The following is a 20,501-nucleotide window of genomic DNA, read 5'->3' on the forward strand; positions in this document are numbered from 1 at the left end:
TTTTTATTTTTCCCCACCTTTCACGTTCCCAGATTCTCTTTTTTCAACTTTTTTGCTAACCTTGAAACACAAATTATTCAAAGTTCGATTCTTCAACAAAATCTTTGTATTAATTCAAGAAATTTCTCGGTTGGTAAACAAAATCTATATATTAATTCAAGAAATTTTGAATTTGGTAAAGGTAATTTCAATTATTTATTTAGATTTGTTTTGATTTGTTTTCAATATCACTGTTTATGGTTTATATTTCGCATTGTACATATTACGGATTTTTCATCAATTTTTTCGATTTTTATGCAAGTTTGTTTACATATTTATCTAATATTTATGTATTTCAATTAGTTATTTAGATTTCTTTTGATTTGTTTTCAATATCACCGTTTATGATTTATATTTCGCATTGTACATATTACGGATTTTTCGTTAATTTTTTAAATTTTTGTGCAAGTTTGTTTACATATTCATGTAAAATTTATGTATTTTAGATTTTTAGTCGATTAAACAATTTTTTTCTGATTTCGTTTTAATATTTCAGATTTATTAGAATCTACAAATTCATTCATATGTTTATTTTGTTTGATTTTTAATACATTTATATTTGCTTTTAGGATTTTAGATTTGGGGAAGGCATCTGTCTGTCTAAAATGTCTGAATCAACAGTTTATTTGTGTATTCATTCTATCTATATATCAACAAGTTTTACATTTTTTGTTTTTTCATTGTATTTCAATCTCAATTAGTATATCAACATATTTGTATTTCCTTCTTAATTTGTACTCATCCTAACTATATGCTAACAATTTTATATTTTATTGGGTATTCATTCTGTATTTCAATCTCAACTTATATGTGTACAAGTTTGTATTTCTCTTTTGTTTTGTATTCAACCTAATTGTATACCAACATGTTTTGTATTTTATGTGCCTACTTTACCTTTTAAAGTCACTTCGTATTTCAAATGAAGAGAGTATTTAATTTCTTTTGTATTCACAACTTTATATTCAATCTTACTTTGTATTTATAACTTTGTATTTTCATCTCACTTTTGTATTCATACTAGATAATGTTGCCCGTGCTATGCACGGGCCCAATAATATAAATGGTATATTCTGGGTTAATAACCGAGTTTTTGAAACGATTATTTGCGTGGATAAAGGAATACGTGTTTTTATCACAAACATGTACTTTCTTTGACGCTATTTAAGGCATAATAAGACTACCCACATACAACATTTTTGAAATATTTTATGTTGTAAATTATCATGATTTATAGTATTTTTATGATAGGTTCACTTCAAGAATCAGTGAAATTTTCTGTATTTTTTTTCAAAACATATTTTATGTTGTCAATTATTATGATTTATAGTATTTTTACGCAATTTTTAAATATAAAAAAAATAAGACAAATAAATTAAAATGGACCCAATAGATGTTATTTTTGTTGTCTCAATTTATGTGACACAAATGAAATTTGGAGAGTCATCCAAATTTTCATATTTTTTTTTAAAATGTTTGAAGTTATTAATTATTGTGATTTATAATATTTTTATGTAACTTTGAAATAATGTACATTACTGGTCACTTTGTCCTAATTTATGTGATATGAATAAAATTATAAAATTAACCCTTTTAAAATGTCTTTCAGATATTTTAAGTTGTTAATTATTATTATTTATAATACTTTTTTGGTAATATTAAAATGATATGTGTTATTTTTTCTGTCCCAATATATGTGAGCCTGATAGAATTCTGAGATTCGACCTATGTTATTATATAGCTTTTAAATATTTTAAATTGGTAATTATTGTAATTTTTAATGCTTTTTAGGTCATTTGTAAATGATACATGTTGCTTCCTTGATTGAGACTTTTCCATTTGTGATATATCTATATATATATATATATATCGTGCTACGCACGGGCTCAATAATATAAATGGTAAGTTTTGGGGCTAATAACCTAGTTTTTGAAGCGATTGTTTGCGTGGATAAAGAAATGAGTTTTTTTATCACAAACTTGTACTTTCTTTGACGCTATTTAAGGCATAATAAGACTACCCATATGCAACATTTTTGAAATATTTTATGTTGTTAATTATCATGATTTATAGTATTTTTACGATAGATTCACTTGAAGAATCAGTGGAATTTTTTGTATTTTTTTTTTCAAAACATATTTTATGTTGTCAATTATCATGATTTATAGTATTTTTACGCAATTTTTAAATATAAAAAAATAAGACAAATAAATTAAAATGGACCCAATATATGTTATTTTTGTTGTCTCAATTTATGTGACACAAATGAAATTTGGAGAGTCATCCAAATTTTCATATTTTTTTTAAAAATGTTTGAAGTTATTAATTATTGTGATTTATAATATTTTCATGTAACTTTGAAATAATGTACATTATTGGTCACTTTGTCCTAATTTATGTGATATGGATAAAATTACAAAATTAACCCTTTTAAAATGTCTTTCAGATATTTTAAGTTGTTAATTATTATTATTTATAATACTTTTTTGGTAATATTAAAATGATATGTGTTATTTTTTCTGTCCCAATATATGTGAGCCTGATAGAATTCTGAGAGTCAACCTATTTTATTATATAGCTTTTAAATATTTTAAAGCTTTTTAAGTCATTTGTAAATGATATATGTTGCTTCCTTGATTGGGACTTTTCCATTTGTGAGATATATATATATATATATATATATATATATATATATATATATATATATATATATATATATTCTATATTATTTTAAAAGGGAGTTTATGCCCAAGTTCTACTATATAATAAATATAATATATAATATTCAAGAAAGTCCCAATGGTATAAAATAGAATTTTAAAAGTCCCACAAGTATAATATATAATATTCAAGATTGGGAAAAGTCCCAATCTTGAATATTATATATTATACTTGGGCCTAAACTCTCTTTTATAATATAGTAGAAAATATTGTTGTATTCAACATATAGTTCATGATCCATTGGTTTGTATTTTACCTTTCAAAGTCACTTTGTATTTCAAATGAAGAGTGTATTTCTTTTGTATTCACAACTTTATATTCAATCTCACTTTGTATTTATAACTTTGTATTTTCGTCTCACTTTTGTATTAATATATTGTTGTATTCAACATATAGTTCATGATTGATTAGTTACATTAACTTAATGGGATACAAATTATTGTATGCATTCAAACAGAAAAAACAGCTACTAAACTAAAAAAAAAAAACAATTTCATTCGTTATACATCATAATTTGGATACAAAACATCCGAAAAAAGCTATAAATCCCAATGCATACAAAGATTTCACTGATTCAATAAAAAAAAAACAACAATACTTTTGTACTCGACATAGACGAATATCTCATCCAAACAAATAAAAGATCGAAAAAAAATACTTGATTGTTTTTCGATTGTTCACTGGATGCGACAAATTTATAGTTGTCAATTTTGAAAAAATCTGTTTCAAAAATATGTCATATTCAACTTGAAGAAGCTTTGAAAGTTATCAGATGAATGATTCGGAAGACAAACTAAATTATTTTAATTTTTTTTTTATGTTCTTAAGAAGAAAGTAAAAAAACGCTCGACGAATAGATGGCTATTTATGCTCTTTTCAAAACGTAACTGATTTGTATTTAGAATCTTTTTTACCTTTTTGAATTTTTTGTTCCGTGATTTTTCTGTTCTATTATTAATTATTTGTATTCTTTCAAATTAAAATAAAATAAATACATAACTAATCCCTTAACAAACTAAAATAATGACATTTTTAATAAATAATGAAACTGTTGCAAAGGAGTACTACTAAAAGCTAAAATATTATTGTTTTCAAAATTTTCCCATAATATTATGTGATTATTGGCAAGTTTACAAAAATACCTCGAGGGGCCATAGTGTAAAGATAGGACATATGTGGCATTAAGTGAAAGTTTGTGATAGTTTTGTCACTTGAGCCCTCAACAAAGCGTGAAACTCAATTGTTCAAGCAAGTGAGTGCACAAGAATAGCCTGAAATGACCATAGTACCCTCAAAAACAATTGTAATGATCCTAAGCTAACATGTTGACCTGGTGTGTGCTTTCTCCCTCTTATAAGATAGTAGAATATATATATATATTATTTGTTTTAATTTGTATGATATAGTTTGACTTAGCACAACATTTAAGAAAGAATTGTAGATATTTTTATGGGTAAATATTGGCATTTTAAAATTGAATTATTATTATAAGTCATTTTTTTTGGAGAATATCATATAAATTGAGACAAAAAGAATATATATTTACCCCTTTTTATATATTTTTTAAATATATTATTCTTGTTATCCAACTTTAGACTCACATTTGTTCTTGGATGGTGAATTCTCATGCTCCAATTTACCTATAGTAGGTTAGTTGGGTCAGATATATAATTTAATGTGCAACAACAATTACGAATCCAATGAAACCTCACAAATGGAAACTGAGAAGGATAAAATGTATACAACTCTTACACCTATCTTGAAAGATAGAAAATTATTTATGATAAACTTATTCTTAAAAAAAACATATTAAAAATTGTGTTTAAAGTATATAAATAGTATGAGTTACAAGTTCGATGGAACTAGTAATTTTAATTCTAACTTTATTTATAATTACATATATAAAGTCCAATAAATAAAAATAATTACGATCCAGAATTCAAAAATTAAAAAATTTAATTTCGCATCTGATCTTTAATGGCAACCCAATCTGTACACTTCACAAGTTCCATTGAGAACAAGCAATCCTATGTGATTGCAAAGGATTTTGTAGCAATAATTGACTTTTATACATAATAAAATAATATACGAGAATAACATGAAGATTTTTTTAAAATTTTTAAAAATATATAAGAAGGCACATAAACCAAGTATATAAACATATATAATTCAAAGAGTGAAATGGTCCACCGGCATTTATTCAACGTTTTCAATGGGAGATAAAATCATAAATAGTCACTCAACTTTTATTTGATTGTACTATAGTTGGAACTTAGGAAAATCAAGAAATGACACGTGACAAGAAAATAGATCGACTCAGATAGTAGGGACGATCTAGTACATATATACGTGGATTTATGAAGATTTAATAATTTTTATACAAACCTTGCAAATATATTATGAAATTTACTGATAAGTATTTACGAGTATTCTATAGTGAACCCAGTCATTATTGTATATCAACTTTGCGATTTTGTACAAATTCATATATAAATCACAATTTTTTGAATCTTTCTCTAAAAGAAAGTAACAATCTAGAAGCTGAATAAATTGCCCTGTGAACAAGAGCAGATATAGGGGATTGTCAAGATATTCACCCGAACCCGCTCCCCATAACATGAAATATAAGAATATAACAATGTAATTTTTGTCACCTATGAAGAAAAAGAATAAATGGAATTCGATTTCTCACATTGTAACTCTCTCTCCCATTTAAAAAAAAAGTTAGTCTTCCTGATCAATTCCCACTATCTCGTTGAGAATATAATCAAATAATAAAAAGTGTACTCTCTCTAATATAGCTTAAGCTTTTTGATGAGATGGTTACACACTTCAATATGGTATCAGAGCAGACAGAGGTCTTGATATCGAATCTCACTACCATCCAAATCAAAAAGAATTTTAACGTGCTATTGACCCATGAAAAAGAATTGAACCCGCTTTTAGATGAGATGACTACACACTTCAACACATTTAACTACTATTGTATATAGTTTATACTCTTTCCATTAGAATTTGTTTGTCTTAGCTTTTCTTTTTAATCTATTTCAAAATGAACGTCTCTTTTAGTTTTTGACAATTATGAAAGATTAACTTTCTACATGACATGTTTAATTAAGACCACTAGATTAAAGGACATTTTGGTACATTCTTTACTTAATTTCTTAAAAGCCATATGTCAAATCAAAATCAGATAATCAAACTAAAATGGGGAAGTGATAAAATAATTTATTGTTATAATACATTAGTAAAATCTAAATTAGTCATTAATCTTTCTCTGTTAGTGGGGGCGGAGAACTAAAAGTTTTAAAATCATGACGATCTGAAATGAATTCTAAGTAATCTAATAGGTTAACTAGATTGAATATAACATAAAGGCATATCAATGTCATCATAATTTGCATGCATTTCTTAAAAATGTATTTCTAAGTATATATAACATGTATATATTCATATCAAGGAAACACAAGGAGGAGAAAGGCACACAAATTTCTCCTTATTATTCATAGCACTATATATTAATTAATTTATGGTATCATCAATTGAAATTGAGTTGATACTTTGGCCTTTGATCAGGATAAAAGAGTCCAAAATGTTTCTCACTTGGTTGTCCATCCTTTTGATTTTCATCAAACATGGCGAATAAATAAGTTTTTATGGTACTTCCAGGTTTCTTTGGTGTTTCAGTCCCTCCTTTCACATGATTAATCAAATTCGTATAATAAGTTTGTGCATTTTCCATAGTTGTTGCAGGGTGTCCCTCAGAAGGCCAACCACTTTCCGATACAATGATCTCAATATTTTGTCCTCCAAGTTTCTCCATAGCAAAATATATTGAATCCAAAAGGGCATCAAAAAAATTTTGATATCCCGCGGAATTAGTCCCTTGATCGTTGAAAAGTGCATAAGAAAGAGGAACGTCGTTAGTGTTATAAATATGGCCAAAATAAGAGTAAATATTGGCTAAGAGTGGGAGGTTATTTCATGCTAGAAATTCGATTATGGGATTAATGAAGCTTTTGTATTCTTCGCGAAAAATACTAGCACTTGGTGGGTAGGTGTTTGTTAAGAGCCCTGAATATGTCGCGGTTGAGACCTTAATTTGATCATGCAATCCTGCTGATGTTAACGCGTTGTAAACATTTTTCATTGCTGGACCAACAAATTGTGCATATTGACTAGTATTTGTACCGGGATCAACTTCATTTCCAACGGCTATATATTTGAATTTAACATCTGGAAAATTACTTATTATATTATCTTGAACCCAACCATTGGCACTTGAAGGATTGGCTAGGGCTTCAAGATCTTGATTTGGGACATCAAGAATTATTTCAATGTCACTTCCTTTGAGAGCATTGAAGACATTTGTGTCTGGATAGTAAATTCTCATCTTTTTAATTCCATTAGAATTGTATAGGTTTATGACATCTTGATCTGATGGTAAATTATTGGCAATTTTTCCATAGCATACTCCAATAGGTTGTGCTCCTACATTATAATGATAAATAGTTATAGTTTGGATTATCTATTCACAATTCATAAAAATAATTTTAGACAGAGGAAAGAGGAAAGAGAGAGAAGAGAGACGAGCGAGATCGGGAGAGATAGAGGAGAGAGGCAAGCATGTTGTATCTTAGAAACCACTTGTATATCTTAATTGAAACTAAGATACACATATACACAATCTCTTCTCTTTCTCTCTCTTCCCCAGATCTCGCTGTCATTTCTCATCTATCAATCTCACACTCAAACTACACAAATGCACAATTAGTATTGAAATTGAAATATAGATAGACATATACATATTGTATATCACCCCTAAAATAAATACATGATACAATCTATATCAATTTATTGTGATATACAAATGAAAAAAAAAAATTGATACAATGTTTGAATATCACCCCTAAAATAATATATAAATACATTACTTTCTGATAATAGTTGTATTAGATTTTTTTTAATACAAAAATCTAGTCAGATAACAACTATATTAATTTTTATAAAAAAAATTATACCTAGATCAATTGGATGTATCATTATCTATCAATTAAAGAAGATACACTTTGATAATAATTGTTTCATTTTTCCTGATACATATATTGGTTGTATCAATCGAAGAAGATACACTTTGATAATAACTGTATTATTTTTTCTGATGCATATATACAATTGGTCGTATCAATCTAAGAAGAATAGAACATTCAAACATTGAATAACAAATCAAGAACCCATAATGAGAATTTTTGATATACCAACATTAATTCAATAAAAATGAATCAACAATTAGCAGCCACCTAGAATATATTGAAGATCAAGAAGCACATTTAGATAAAAATTAATAATTCAGGTAAAGCTTAATGGAGTTTTGTATTGATATAAGAAATAAGAAGAAAGATTCATGCAATGAAATGTAGAGAAGCAGAGAGAGGGCAAGAAAAAAATGTGAGAGGAAAGGAGGAGGGAGAGAGGGAGGAGAGTAATGAGCAAAAGAGGAAAAGAGAGAAGAGATAAGTTATAAAATTTTAAGGATAACTATTTTCGATTATTTTTTTAAAATACCGCTTGATTATGTATATATAGTAATTATGTTTGCTTAGTTATGTAGATTTATCATCCTTTATGTCCTCACCAATAGGACCTCCTAATTTTAAAAAATATGAAGTGCTTTTCAAGTAGAATATTTTACTCATTTACACCAACATCGAAAGAATTGTTATACTATCAAGTCACCTATAAGTAAATACCCCTAACTATTGATAGTAACTGAGATCAATAGCCTAGTAAATAAGATAGATAACCTACTACGATATTATAATATGTTACTCTTAATATACAGTGTAAAAATACATTACTAGTGTGTATGTAAGAGAGAGAGACCTGTCATTTGGATTAACAGCCCAACAAGTAAAAGGGAAGCTACAAGAAAACTTAGAAAAGACATAGCAAAATTGAAATTGAGAAGAGTTAGAAATATTTGAGGTGAAATTGTGTATTAAGGAAACATCAAATTATTTCTTATATAGACAAAAATAAGAAAGGTAGTGTGGGAAAAAAAAACAAGTCAAGTTTACCCTAAGAAGAAGTTCAATTAATAATGGCATTTAGTCATGTAGAATAATCAAGTCATATAAACGCAACGTACCTAATGGGGGATGAAGAAATTTCTAATTTAGAGTAGGTGATAGAAAAAAAAAATGTTTGATTCCATTTAATGGTTGATTTTAAAATATACTCAATAGTTTAGGGGTAAATTTGTACTTTTTTCTGCAAGAAAATGGACACGTGAAGTCTACTCATTTAATTGAAAGAAATTTACTAAGTTTATATGATTATTTTTTTGTGAACCCAATAGTTATTGTATATAGAATTTATGATTGTTGGAAACACTCATAAATTACAAATTCTGAATCTATCTTGAAAAAAATTAGTGACAACAATCTAGAAGCAAAATAAGTTACCTTGTCAACAGGGATGGATCTAAGGGGTCGTCAAGGTGTTCAACCATAGGTAGACCCATGTTTGAGGGAGAGGTGACGTATATATATATATACCTAAATAAGGAAGATATATTTAATTGTGCACTCTCATTTGATGCACTGGTCCAATGTCTATGCTTCAAATTAAATGACATATAAAAAAGTCAAGTCAGACTCGAACTAGCAACCTCAAATACACTGAGGGTCGAGATCATCAAATCACCCATTGAACGATATTACATTTTTGTTTAATTTATATTAACTAATACATTCAATTTTATACTTGTTTAGCAATATTTTTCGTTAAGGTATCGATATTTAACATAACACGCATCCACATTTAGTAGTAGTGCATCCATCGCCTTCAAATCCTGAAGATGTGTAGAAAGTTCAAATTAACTAGAGTCAATGAATTTTACGATGCGAGAATAATGGCTATTTCCATTCAATACCAGGAAAAGGTCAAATTATTTTATGTTAAGTGAAATTGAGCAATTTTGCATGTCTAATATAACTATCATCGTTAAGAAAATATATTTATACTCCACTTGTTTCAATTTATTTATTTTATTTTTATTTTTATTTTTATTTGTAGTCCGTTTAAAAGATAATTAAAAGATTGAAGGCTTACTTGAACTGCACCTTCCATAAACTTGGCATGCTAAGGTACTTTGGGTGTCTCTTTCCTTTTTTGGCAACTCTTTAATTTTAACTTTCCATATAACATTTTCAGGTCACAAGATTATAGAACATGTTGTTATTTACATCTTTAATTCACAAAATTCAAAAGTTTTCTTTATTTTCTTAAACTTCATGTGTAATCAAAATCAGACAACATATTGAAATAGAGAGTTAGGAAAAATATATACCAAGAACACAAAATTTATATGAAAAGAACGATGAAGTTTTGAAAATATGAACTTGATCTTTTTTGGAGAATAAAAAAATTCTTTGAGGAATATTGTAGAGAAAGATACTCTATTAAAGTTACGTTGCAATCTTCCAAAGTTGGACTTAAATAAAATTGATGGTTGTAACCAAAGAATGAAAGACACACCCTTTCCATTAAAATACATATCTTATTAAAAATACTTAATATTAATTTTGATATCAAGGAACACAAAAGAGGCCATACATTTTCTCATTACATATTAATTAAATATACTATCATTTATTGAAGATAAAAACATACCATTTCTCCTTATTATTCATATATAATATAAAATATCTATATATTAATTATAATATGCTATCATTAATTAAAATTGAGTTGATACTTTGGCCTCTTATCAGGATAAAAGAGTCCAAAATGTTGTTCACTTGGTTTTCCATCCTTTCTATTCTCATCAAACATCGCAAATAAATAAGTTTCTATAGTCTTTCCAGGTTTCTTTGGTGTTCTAGCTCCTCCTTTCACATGATTAATTAAATTCGTATAATAAGTCCTCGCATTTTCCAGAGTTGCTGAAGGGTGTCCCTCAGAAGGCCAACCACTTTCCGATACAATAATCTCAATATTTTGTCCTCCAAGTTTCTCCGTAGCAAAATACATTGAATCCACAAGGGCATCGAAAAGGTTTTGATATCCTGCATCGTTTAGCCCTTGTTGCTTGAAAAGTGCATAAGAAAGAGGAACATTATCATCAGCATGGGCAAAATAAGGGTAAATATTGACTAAGAGTGGAAGATTATGTCTTGCTAGAAATCCAATTATAGGATGAATGAAACTTTTATATTCTTCGCGAAAAATGCTATCTCTAGGTGGGTAGGTGTTGGTTAAGAGCCCTAGATATGTCGCGGTTGAGACCTTGATTTGATTTTGCAATCCTGCTGATGATAACACATTGTAAATATTTTCCATTGTTGGACCAACAAATCGTGCATATTTACCACTAGCTCTACCAGGATCAACTTCATTTCCAACGGCTATATATTTGAATTTAACATCGGGAAAATGATTTCTTATATTATCTTGAACCCAACCATTGGCATTTGAAGGATTGGCTAGGGCTTCAAGATCTTGATTTGGGACATCAAGAATTATTTCAATGTTACTTCCTTTGAGGGCATTAAAGACATTTGCATCTGGATAGTAAATTCTCATTTTCTTGATGTTATTAGCATTATATAATTTTATGACATCTTGATCTGATGGTAAATTATTGGCAATTTTTCCATAGCATACTCCAATAGGCTGCGCTCCTACATTATGAAAAAAAAAGAACGCCAAAATAATAATAACAACAACAATAATAACGCCTCAATAAAAACAAGTTGATGTTGATAATGGTTGGTTAATACATCCATAAATAACTTATTTGTAGATGTCACAATTGCGTGAGACTATTAAGCCTTTTTTTTTTTATGTCTTTATCAATAGGGCCTACTCCACCCACCTAGAAAATATATATATATATATATATATATATATATATATATATATATATATATATATATATATGTAGTGTTATTTAATAGAACATTTATAAGTAAATATGCATGCATGAGACAAGCAATGGTATAATTCATTTGAACTCAGTACTTCTAACGCGGAGCATAAGTACATGTGTAAAACGTTACTACAATCGAAACAAATAGTAGGTCAGAACCCAAAATTTTAAAAAAAATGAGTTCAATACAAAAAATCTTAAATATTGAACTTATAGAATTTAAATTTTGATCCGTCTCTATGTGAGTGTACGTGTGTATGTAAGAAGAGAGAGACCTGAAATTTGGATTAGCAGCCCAACAAGTAAAAGGGAAGCTATAAGAGAAGTTAGAAAAGCCATAGCAAAATTGGAACTGAGAAGAGTAAGAAATAGTTAGAGGTGAAATTGTGTGTTGAGGAAACATAAAATTGCTTCTTATATAGGTAACAAGAAGAAGAAGAAGTTTAATGAATAGTAAAATTTAGTCAAGTAGAATAACCAAGTCATATATATTAACAAGTGGGGATGAAGAAAGTTCAAACCTAATGGTAGGTGTGATGGGGAAAAAAAGGATGATTTCCATTTAATATAAGGAAAACGGCAAACTATGTGAAATTGAACAACTTCATTTTGGCTTCCTGGTAGGAACAAGTCTCTTTTATTCCTTTGGTTTCTAAATGAGCTTTACCTTAAACAACAACATACTCAGTGTAATTTCATAAGTGGAGTATGAGAGGCCTCTACCTTTGCAGGATAGAGAAGTTGTTAATTTCCAATAGACTCCTACTATAGTCAACATCTCACACCTCCTCACTGGTGCATCCTCGCACCTCCATTGCACATATCTGAACCATCCCAACCTCGCTTCCCTCATCTTCTCCATCACAGAGGTTACTCCCACCTTGTCCTGGCCCGTATAAATTTGTTCTTAATCGTATCTTTCCTAGTATGTCCACTCATCCATCCAAGCATCATCTTATTTGCTACCTCATCTTTTGAACGTGGGCATTCTTGACTGGCCAACACTCGACCTCATAAAATAGTTTTGGTCTAACCATCACTCTATAAAACTTACATTTTAATCATTGGTGTCACATTCTTATCGCACATTAATACCCCAAAGGCGAGCTTCTATTTCCCCCACCCCGCTCCAACACGGTGTATGACATCATCGTCAATTGCCCAATCTCCTTAAATTATAGACCCAAGACATTTGAAATTTTCTCTCTCGGTATTACTAGTGTATCAATATTCATGGCTTCCCCATCTATCTCATGTCTCACGTCACTAAACTTGCACTCTAGATACTCTGTGTTAGTTTTGTTGTCTCTCTCCAACTTCCAATTTTATTATTAGCTCTACTGCATGTATATATGGCTCATCAATCAATAATATGTTATCTGCGAATAACATACATCACGGCACCTGATTCCTTTGGATATGCCATGTCAATATATATATATATATATCACTAAGGCATAAACGAATATATGCTTAAGGTTAATCCATGTGCAACCCCCTATCACGGTCGGGATATGTTTTGAGCTGCCTCCCACTATCTTAACCCAAATTTTGTCTCCATCATACATTATTTAATAGCCCTACTGTAAGTCACAAAGACACCTCTAGACTTCAAAAGATCTCCCTAAGGAGTTTATCATATGTCTAGATTAATAAACATCATGTGTAAGTACTCCCTCTTTTAGTCCATACATTTTTCCACCAATCTCCTTACAAGGTGGATGGCTAGCTTATGTAATCGAACGCTCCTACATAAATTTGAATTGGTTCAAAGATATAGACACTCGACCTATACATCTTCATTTCGACGACCCTCTTTCTAACTTTCATAGTGTGTCTTATTAATAGCTTAATTGAGAGTAATTTTAAACTATACTCCAAGAATTTAGGTGTAAATTTGGACCTTTTTTTTTCTTAAAAGAAGATGGAACCATGAAGTATATTTATTTTACGCTAGATCTTTGTTAATATAATTAATGACAGGGGAAGTTACGAGATAATTTGATAATTAATTAATTTGCTAACAACAAAGATACAAATGAACTAATTAAAGGTATAATGGATGGTAAAATTAAACAACTTCAGATATACAACAACTCATTAACGTATATAAAAAAAATATTGTAGCTATAACATGTAATGATCTAAAATATTTAAAAGACGTATTAAAAATGACTTACATGAAATTTTATGCGTACGTATACAATATATTTCACAATAAGCGTAGTTACAAATTATTTCGGCATTCCTTCATAATACCCCGTGAAGCACGTCATGGAATATTAGTAAGTATATAACAATGCAATATTTGTCCCTATATGAAGAAAATATTAATTAAAATTATGTAGAAAGTTCAAATCTAGTAAAATGATGGAGTCAATGAATTGTACGGCAATAAATGGTTGGTTCCAATTCAATACGAGGAAAAAGCTCAAATTGACCAAATTTATTTTGCTTGTGAGGTATGATGTTCAATATTTTTATTAAAGTTTAATTAATATTTGAGTGTATCGTTCTTTATTTAAGGATTTTCTTTTATGTTTGGGCTTTGAAATGAAGACCTATGATTAAAGGATTATTATAAATAAAGTTTTTTCACTGTGAATTTATATAAAATTTGTGTTTTAAAATATAACTAATATACGTATCCGCGCATTGCGCGGCTATTATAAAAAGTAAACACATTTTTAATTAAAATTAACTAATATTTATTATTTACTTGTCAATATTTTTAAAAATTCATTATTAAAAATTGAAAATATCTTAATTTGAGCATTTTAAATTAATATTATTAGTACACAACTTTTCTTTTAATATCAAAATATTATTTCTATAATTATAATACGATACACTTTTAGTTTTACAATATATTCTGTTGAAATTTTAATAAAGGAAAGTATTTTTTTATTATTATTTTATCTTAGACAAAATTAAAAATTACCATTTGTTTCAATTTGTTTAATATATTTTTCTTTTTAGACTATTTTTCAAAAAAAAAATTATAATTCATTTTTAACAACTTTTTAATTTTATTTTTCACATGACATGTATAAGACACAAAATTGAAGAATATTTTAGTATATTTGGCATGTTTGATTAAAAATTTGTTCAAACTTCTTTATTATCTTAAACTTTGTGACAAAACAAATACAAATAAATTAAAATGAAAAGAGTAATAAATAAATTACATATATCCATCTAATCAAAAAAAAATTTGGAAAAGTCTAAGTTTATCTTTAAGATGATGTTATATTTTTAATTTAAAACATGTTCGGTAACAATTAGGAGTTCGATAGCATAGCATTTATTATGGTAACAATAATAGTCCAATTAGAACTCTTTAATGTGATATAATTACCATCTTTAAGATATGATTTTTCATATATTTTAATTTAAAATTAATTATTCAAAATATTTTTACAATATTTATTTATTATCTATTTTAAAAAATTGTTAAGTGATTTTTCAATAACATATTAATTAGTAAAACCACATTGCAAATTACCCTCCTTCCTGCTATAGATGGATAGAAGATAGATGTGATTATCTTAAAAATAAGTCAGTTATTTTTATATTTGAAGATGTATATAGGGAAAATTGACTTAAACTTACCTTTTATTTTTTATACAAAAATGTAAAACTAACTAATTCTGATTATTTGAAAAATTAATAGTGTTTGTAAGTTAGTTGGGTAATGTGGGTAGGGAACGTATTGATTAGTTTTCTTCTTAGATTTTTCTTTTTATCTTTTTTATTTATTTACAATTATTATTTTTAATATTTTCAAACTCCATAATTGTTTTTGAAAGATTTGTTTTAAAATTGTATAGATCATAAAATTTTACCTATTATTTGATTTTATTTTCTTATGATTTTATCCTTGCACACACAGATATAGATATACAATATAATATTAATAATTTTATTATTTATGAAATATTAAAATTTGTAGATTTACTTTGTCTCATTTTTTTATTTTCATATAATAGTTGCAAAAAGATGGATACATATAAATTGAATGAATATTATCATATAATGGTCATTAAAAAATAATTTTGGGTTTCTTAAAAATGGAGGAAAAAAAGGAAGTAAAATCACCATGAAGTACGAAGAAAAATATTTGATTATTATAAAACATTTACTTGTATGTTTGGCAGCTTTGAATATTTTCTAGCAGTGTGTATTTGAAATCTAACAAATTATATATGAAAAAAAAACGTAACAACAAATATTCTGCAAAGTAGCAATTAGTGAAAAAACAAATTTGATTATTATAAAAAGAAAAATGTTTTGTAGTAGTGAATAGAGAAGATGCCCTCCTCCTTTAATATGACAGTTAATTAGTAGTTAAACTTGGAACCGATTTGGATTAAAATATATCTGTTTTAAATTTATATAAATTTATTTTAATTCATAAATTATTTGTACATGAAATCCTCTCCCTTATATTTTGGGGTAGTTATATTTCTCTTTAACGTGGGAACTGGGAAGTTGTTTTTTTTTATTATTTTAAAAGGAATTGGTACAGTTATTTTTTCAAAAAAAAGGTTAATTAAAATTATTCTTATCCTTTAGAGATCCTTAGATTGAAAACATTTTTAATTTTAAAATTGATTAAATAAATGACATTTCTATTTTGAAATTTAATTTAAATATATACTTTTTAGATAATGCTTGATCGTTCCATAAAATTAGATAATGCTTGTATGCTCAAAAACTAAATTTCATATGCAAGACTTCGTGTGTGTTTTTTATTTTTATTTTTTATAATTTCAAAGTTTAAATTTTTTATTTTAAACTTGAAAACGACAAAAAAAAACCACATTACTTGTTTTATATTTTTTTCCACAATTATTAAATAAATAAATGTGCAGTTATATAAAAAAAATTCACTAGTTACGTTGCTTGTTTTATATATATTTTTTATTTTTGTCAATTGACATTTTAAATTTGATTTTCGCATTTTAATTTTTTTTGGCTGACATTTGTAATTATTTGTTTTAATTGATGATATATGTCTATTTTTTATTTAAAATTTTGATTTATAAAAATTAATTATTATAATTTAAAATCCTAAAATCGAGAATAATTCAAAAGCAATACTTGTTTAATAATATAAAATATATATAATATAATATAAATTCAAATACAATAATTTAATTAAAATTATTTTTGTAGTTCAAATAGTTAATATTAAATCTGAAAAGTAGAAAAAAAAAAGAGTTCTAAACGTACTGCATTGATTTATAGTTACACGTTTTTAGGACTTCAACATGAAGAGTTAATGTGTGGTTAGGAATGTTATAATTTATTATTTTTTTTAAAATTGATTTTGTTTTCACGCAGATTTATTTTTTATAATTTGATTTTTCTTATTAAATAAATTAAATTTTTCTTATATATTAACGTGCTAACTAATTTGACATTAAATTATTCAGAATTTATGTGTAGCTATGATACTTATTTGAATTAAAAATAAAGATAAGATTTATAATTTACAGTTGCACTACGTTAATTTTTAAAATTGTTTTAAATTTTTATCTCATTTAAATGTAAGAATTGATTTAAAAATAGTTTGAAAAATAAAATAGTAGATAATTATTCAAACTAATACACATCATTAAATTTAATTAATTAAAAAAGCTATTTTTGTGGGGCTGACACGTGGCACATTTTCTTCTCCTATTATATATAGATAGATTGACAAGAGGGAGTTGCCGAAGGTTGCGAGTTCGAGTCACCAAGGGAGCAAAAGGGGTGGGAGCTCCTAGAGAGGGTTAAAAAAAAAAAAAAATATATATATAGATTAATGCACCTTTTTTATATCGAACTAGTTTACTAAAAAGTGCATGATGGATAACTTAATTACATTGATACACGTGCAAGGGAACTCACAAATCATGACTATTTAACATGAATTGTGATTAATCCAACAGGATAATTAAGTTGAATATAATTAACATGGAATCATATGTGTGGTCATGATTAAGTCATAAATGTATTTTTTTTTTCTCTTCTTTTTATCTTTGATATCTAGAAATAAAAGTTCCTCTCCTTTTGGTGTTTTAACTTTGAAATCACGATAATCTATTATGATTGTAAGTAATCTAATACGATAACTAGATTGAACATAACATGAATTCATTATTGTGGCATGACTTGTATGCTACATAGTTCTTTGTTTCTAGTTATGAAATCCTGGCAATCCAATATGATTTGTGAATAATTTTAAAAGTTTGACTAGATCGATTATATATGATGAAATCAATATGGGTATGTCATCACTTGCAGACCACAATCCTGAAATATGTTTTTTTTTGTCTTCTTAGATTATAACTTTGAAATTATGACGATCTGATTTGTCTTAGATGTAATCCAACATAATAGCTATCCTAGTAAACAAACAGTAGATCCGGTTGAAAATCATATTTCAATAATCATAGTAAAATGAAAAAAATTAATCAATATATAACAGTAAACCTAATTATAAATTAGAACAGAATAATGTTCATTTTATTATGAAAAAAAATAGTGTATAGATAAAATAGACCATATCTACTTCGATCATATTTACTCTAAAATCTTCTTTCTTGGTATTTTTGTGATCCATACGACTTAAAGAAATCTTAATAGATTAGTTAATTGATTATTTAAATATTCACCTTATTAGTGAGGTTTCGACTCTTCATATATTTTTTAATTTTTTTTTTACGATGGTGATGGGGTGTCCGTCAAAAAAGAAGAAGAGAGGTGGGGCGGGATGTGCTGAAGAAAAAGAAGGATTTGAATTTCTTTCCTTTTTTTTTAATTTATTATTATTATTTTCTCATATAATTTTGAGATTTTTAAAATAAAAATATTTCATTTACTTGCTTCAATATGTGTGTAGTCACACACTTGTCCCAATTCAATTATTTTAATGTCATATAAGCTCGGTCAATGGTCAAAAAAGTTTTAAAAATAGAGTTTCGTCGAGTTTAAGTGTTCATTTGGCAAAGTGATGAGTTGGAGGGTTCAACTGAAAAATGAAGTCAAATACAAAGGTCTCTAGATCATTCCGCATATAAAATAATAACATTTATATTGATATCAAGGAAACCACAAGACGCCATACATTTTCTCACTACATATTATAGTTAAATAATGTACTACGTATCATTTATTAAGGAGAGAGACACGCAAATTTCTCCTTATTATATATATTCATATAAAAAATAACTATATAGTACTATTAATTAGACATGTTATCATTAATTGAAACTAAGTTGATACTTTGGCCTCTTATCAGGATAAAAGAGTCCAAAATGTTGCTCACTTGATTTTCCATCCTTTCTATTTTCATCAAACATCGCGAATAAATAAGTTTCTATAGTCTTTCCAGGTTTCTTTGGTGTTCCAGCCCCTCCTTTCACGTGATTAATCAAATTCGTATAATAAGTCCTCGCATTTTCCAGAGTTGCTGAAGGGTGTCCCTCAGAAGGCCAACCACTTTCCGATACAATAATCTCAATATTTTGTCCTCCAAGTTTCTCCGTAGCAAAATACATTGAATCCACAAGGGCATCGAAAAGATTTTGATATCCTGCATCGTTTAGCCCTTGTTGCTTGAAAAGTGCATAAGAAAGAGGAACATTATCATCAGCATGGGCAAAATAAGGGTAAATATTGACTAAGAGTGGAAGATTATGTCTTGCTAGAAATCCAATTATAGGATTAATGAAACTTTTATATTCTTCACGAAAAATGCTATCTTTAGGTGGGTAGGTGTTGGTTAAGAGCCCTGAATATGTCGCGGTTGAGACCTTGATTTGATTTTGCAATCCTGCTGATGATAACGCGTTGTAAATATTTTCCATTGCTGGACCAACAAATCGTGCATATTTACCACTAGCTCTACCAGGATCAACTTCATTTCCAACGGCTATATATTTGAATTTAACATCGGGAAAATGATTTCTTATATTATCTTGAACCCAACCATTGGCATTTGAAGGATTGGCTAGGGCTTCAAGATCTTGATTTGGGACATCAAGAATTATTTCAATGTTACTTCCTTTGAGGGCATTAAAGACATTTGTATCTGGATAGTAAATTCTCAGTTTCTTGATGTTATTAGCATTATATAATTTTATGACATCTTGATCTGATGGTAAATTATTGGCAATTTTTCCATAGCATACTCCAATAGGCTGCGCTCCTACATTATGACAAAAAAAAAGAACATCAAACTAATAATAACAACAATAATAACGCCTCAATGAAAATAAGTTGATGTTGATAATGTGAATCTTTAGTACTGACCATTATACACAATATAAAACACTAAAAATACTCTAATGGTTGGTTAATATATCCATAAATAACTTATTTGTAGATGTCACATTTGCGTTAGACTATTAAACCTATTTTTTAATGTCCTTATCAATAGGGCCTACTCCACCCTCCTAGAACAAAAAAATATATGTAGTGTTATTTAATAGGACATTTATAAGTAAATATGCATACATGAGACAAGCAATGGTATAATTCATTTGAATTCAGTACTTCTAACGCGAGCATAAATATATGTATAAAACTTTACTAAAATTGAAACAAATAGTAGCTTAGAACCCAAAATTCTAAATATAACGAGTTCAATACAGAAAATCTTAATTGAACTAATAGAATTTAAATCTTGAATTTGTTTGGCTATACGAAAGTTGTATATGTAAGAGAGTGACCTGTAATTTGGATTAGCAGCCCAACAAGTAAAAGGGAAGCTACAAGAGAACTTAGAAAAGCCATAGAAAAATTGGAAATGAGAAGATCAGTA

General features: G+C 27.5%; 5 protein-coding genes and 1 pseudogene across 10 annotated transcripts in view; 4 read left to right on the forward strand and 2 right to left on the reverse strand.

Annotated features, from left to right (window-relative positions):
* Nucleotides 1-20,499, reverse strand: part of LOC125812540 (glucan endo-1,3-beta-glucosidase A) — a 74,049-nt gene extending 53,550 nt beyond the window's left edge. For 2 of the 5 annotated variants that reach the window (XM_049492021.1, XM_049492019.1), the window contains exons 1-2: nucleotides 20,410-20,489; nucleotides 18,968-19,886 (exon numbers count right to left, since the gene is read on the reverse strand). In XM_049492021.1, the coding sequence (XP_049347978.1) occupies nucleotides 18,968-19,886; nucleotides 20,410-20,473 (983 nt within the window). In that variant the 5' untranslated portion in view covers nucleotides 20,474-20,489. Of the gene's footprint in view, nucleotides 1-10,473; nucleotides 11,047-18,783; nucleotides 19,887-20,409 lie in introns of those variants that run through there. The other 3 variants (XM_049492017.1, XM_049492018.1, XM_049492016.1) reach the window with 3 other exon arrangements.
* Nucleotides 1-20,501, forward strand: part of LOC125812543 (phenylacetaldehyde reductase-like) — a 186,777-nt gene that overhangs the window by 59,471 nt on the left and 106,805 nt on the right. The window lies entirely within an intron of this gene.
* The window catches only part of LOC125812533 (glucan endo-1,3-beta-glucosidase-like), a 55,556-nt gene that overhangs the window by 27,174 nt on the left and 7,881 nt on the right, over nucleotides 1-20,501 (forward strand). The window lies entirely within an intron of this gene.
* Nucleotides 1-20,501, forward strand: part of LOC125812531 (probable NAD kinase 1) — a 129,195-nt gene that overhangs the window by 27,048 nt on the left and 81,646 nt on the right. The gene's annotated exons all lie outside the window — the stretch shown is intronic.
* LOC125812544 (phenylacetaldehyde reductase-like) overlaps nucleotides 1-20,501 on the forward strand; it is a 140,267-nt gene that overhangs the window by 24,105 nt on the left and 95,661 nt on the right. The window lies entirely within an intron of this gene.
* Nucleotides 6,296-8,748, reverse strand: LOC125812538 (glucan endo-1,3-beta-glucosidase A-like; annotated as a pseudogene).

Source organism: Solanum verrucosum, unplaced genomic scaffold, assembly GCF_900185275.1.
Source record: "Solanum verrucosum unplaced genomic scaffold, falcon-dt-bn FXZP01000120.1, whole genome shotgun sequence".
Lineage (NCBI taxonomy): Eukaryota > Viridiplantae > Streptophyta > Magnoliopsida > Solanales > Solanaceae > Solanum > Solanum verrucosum.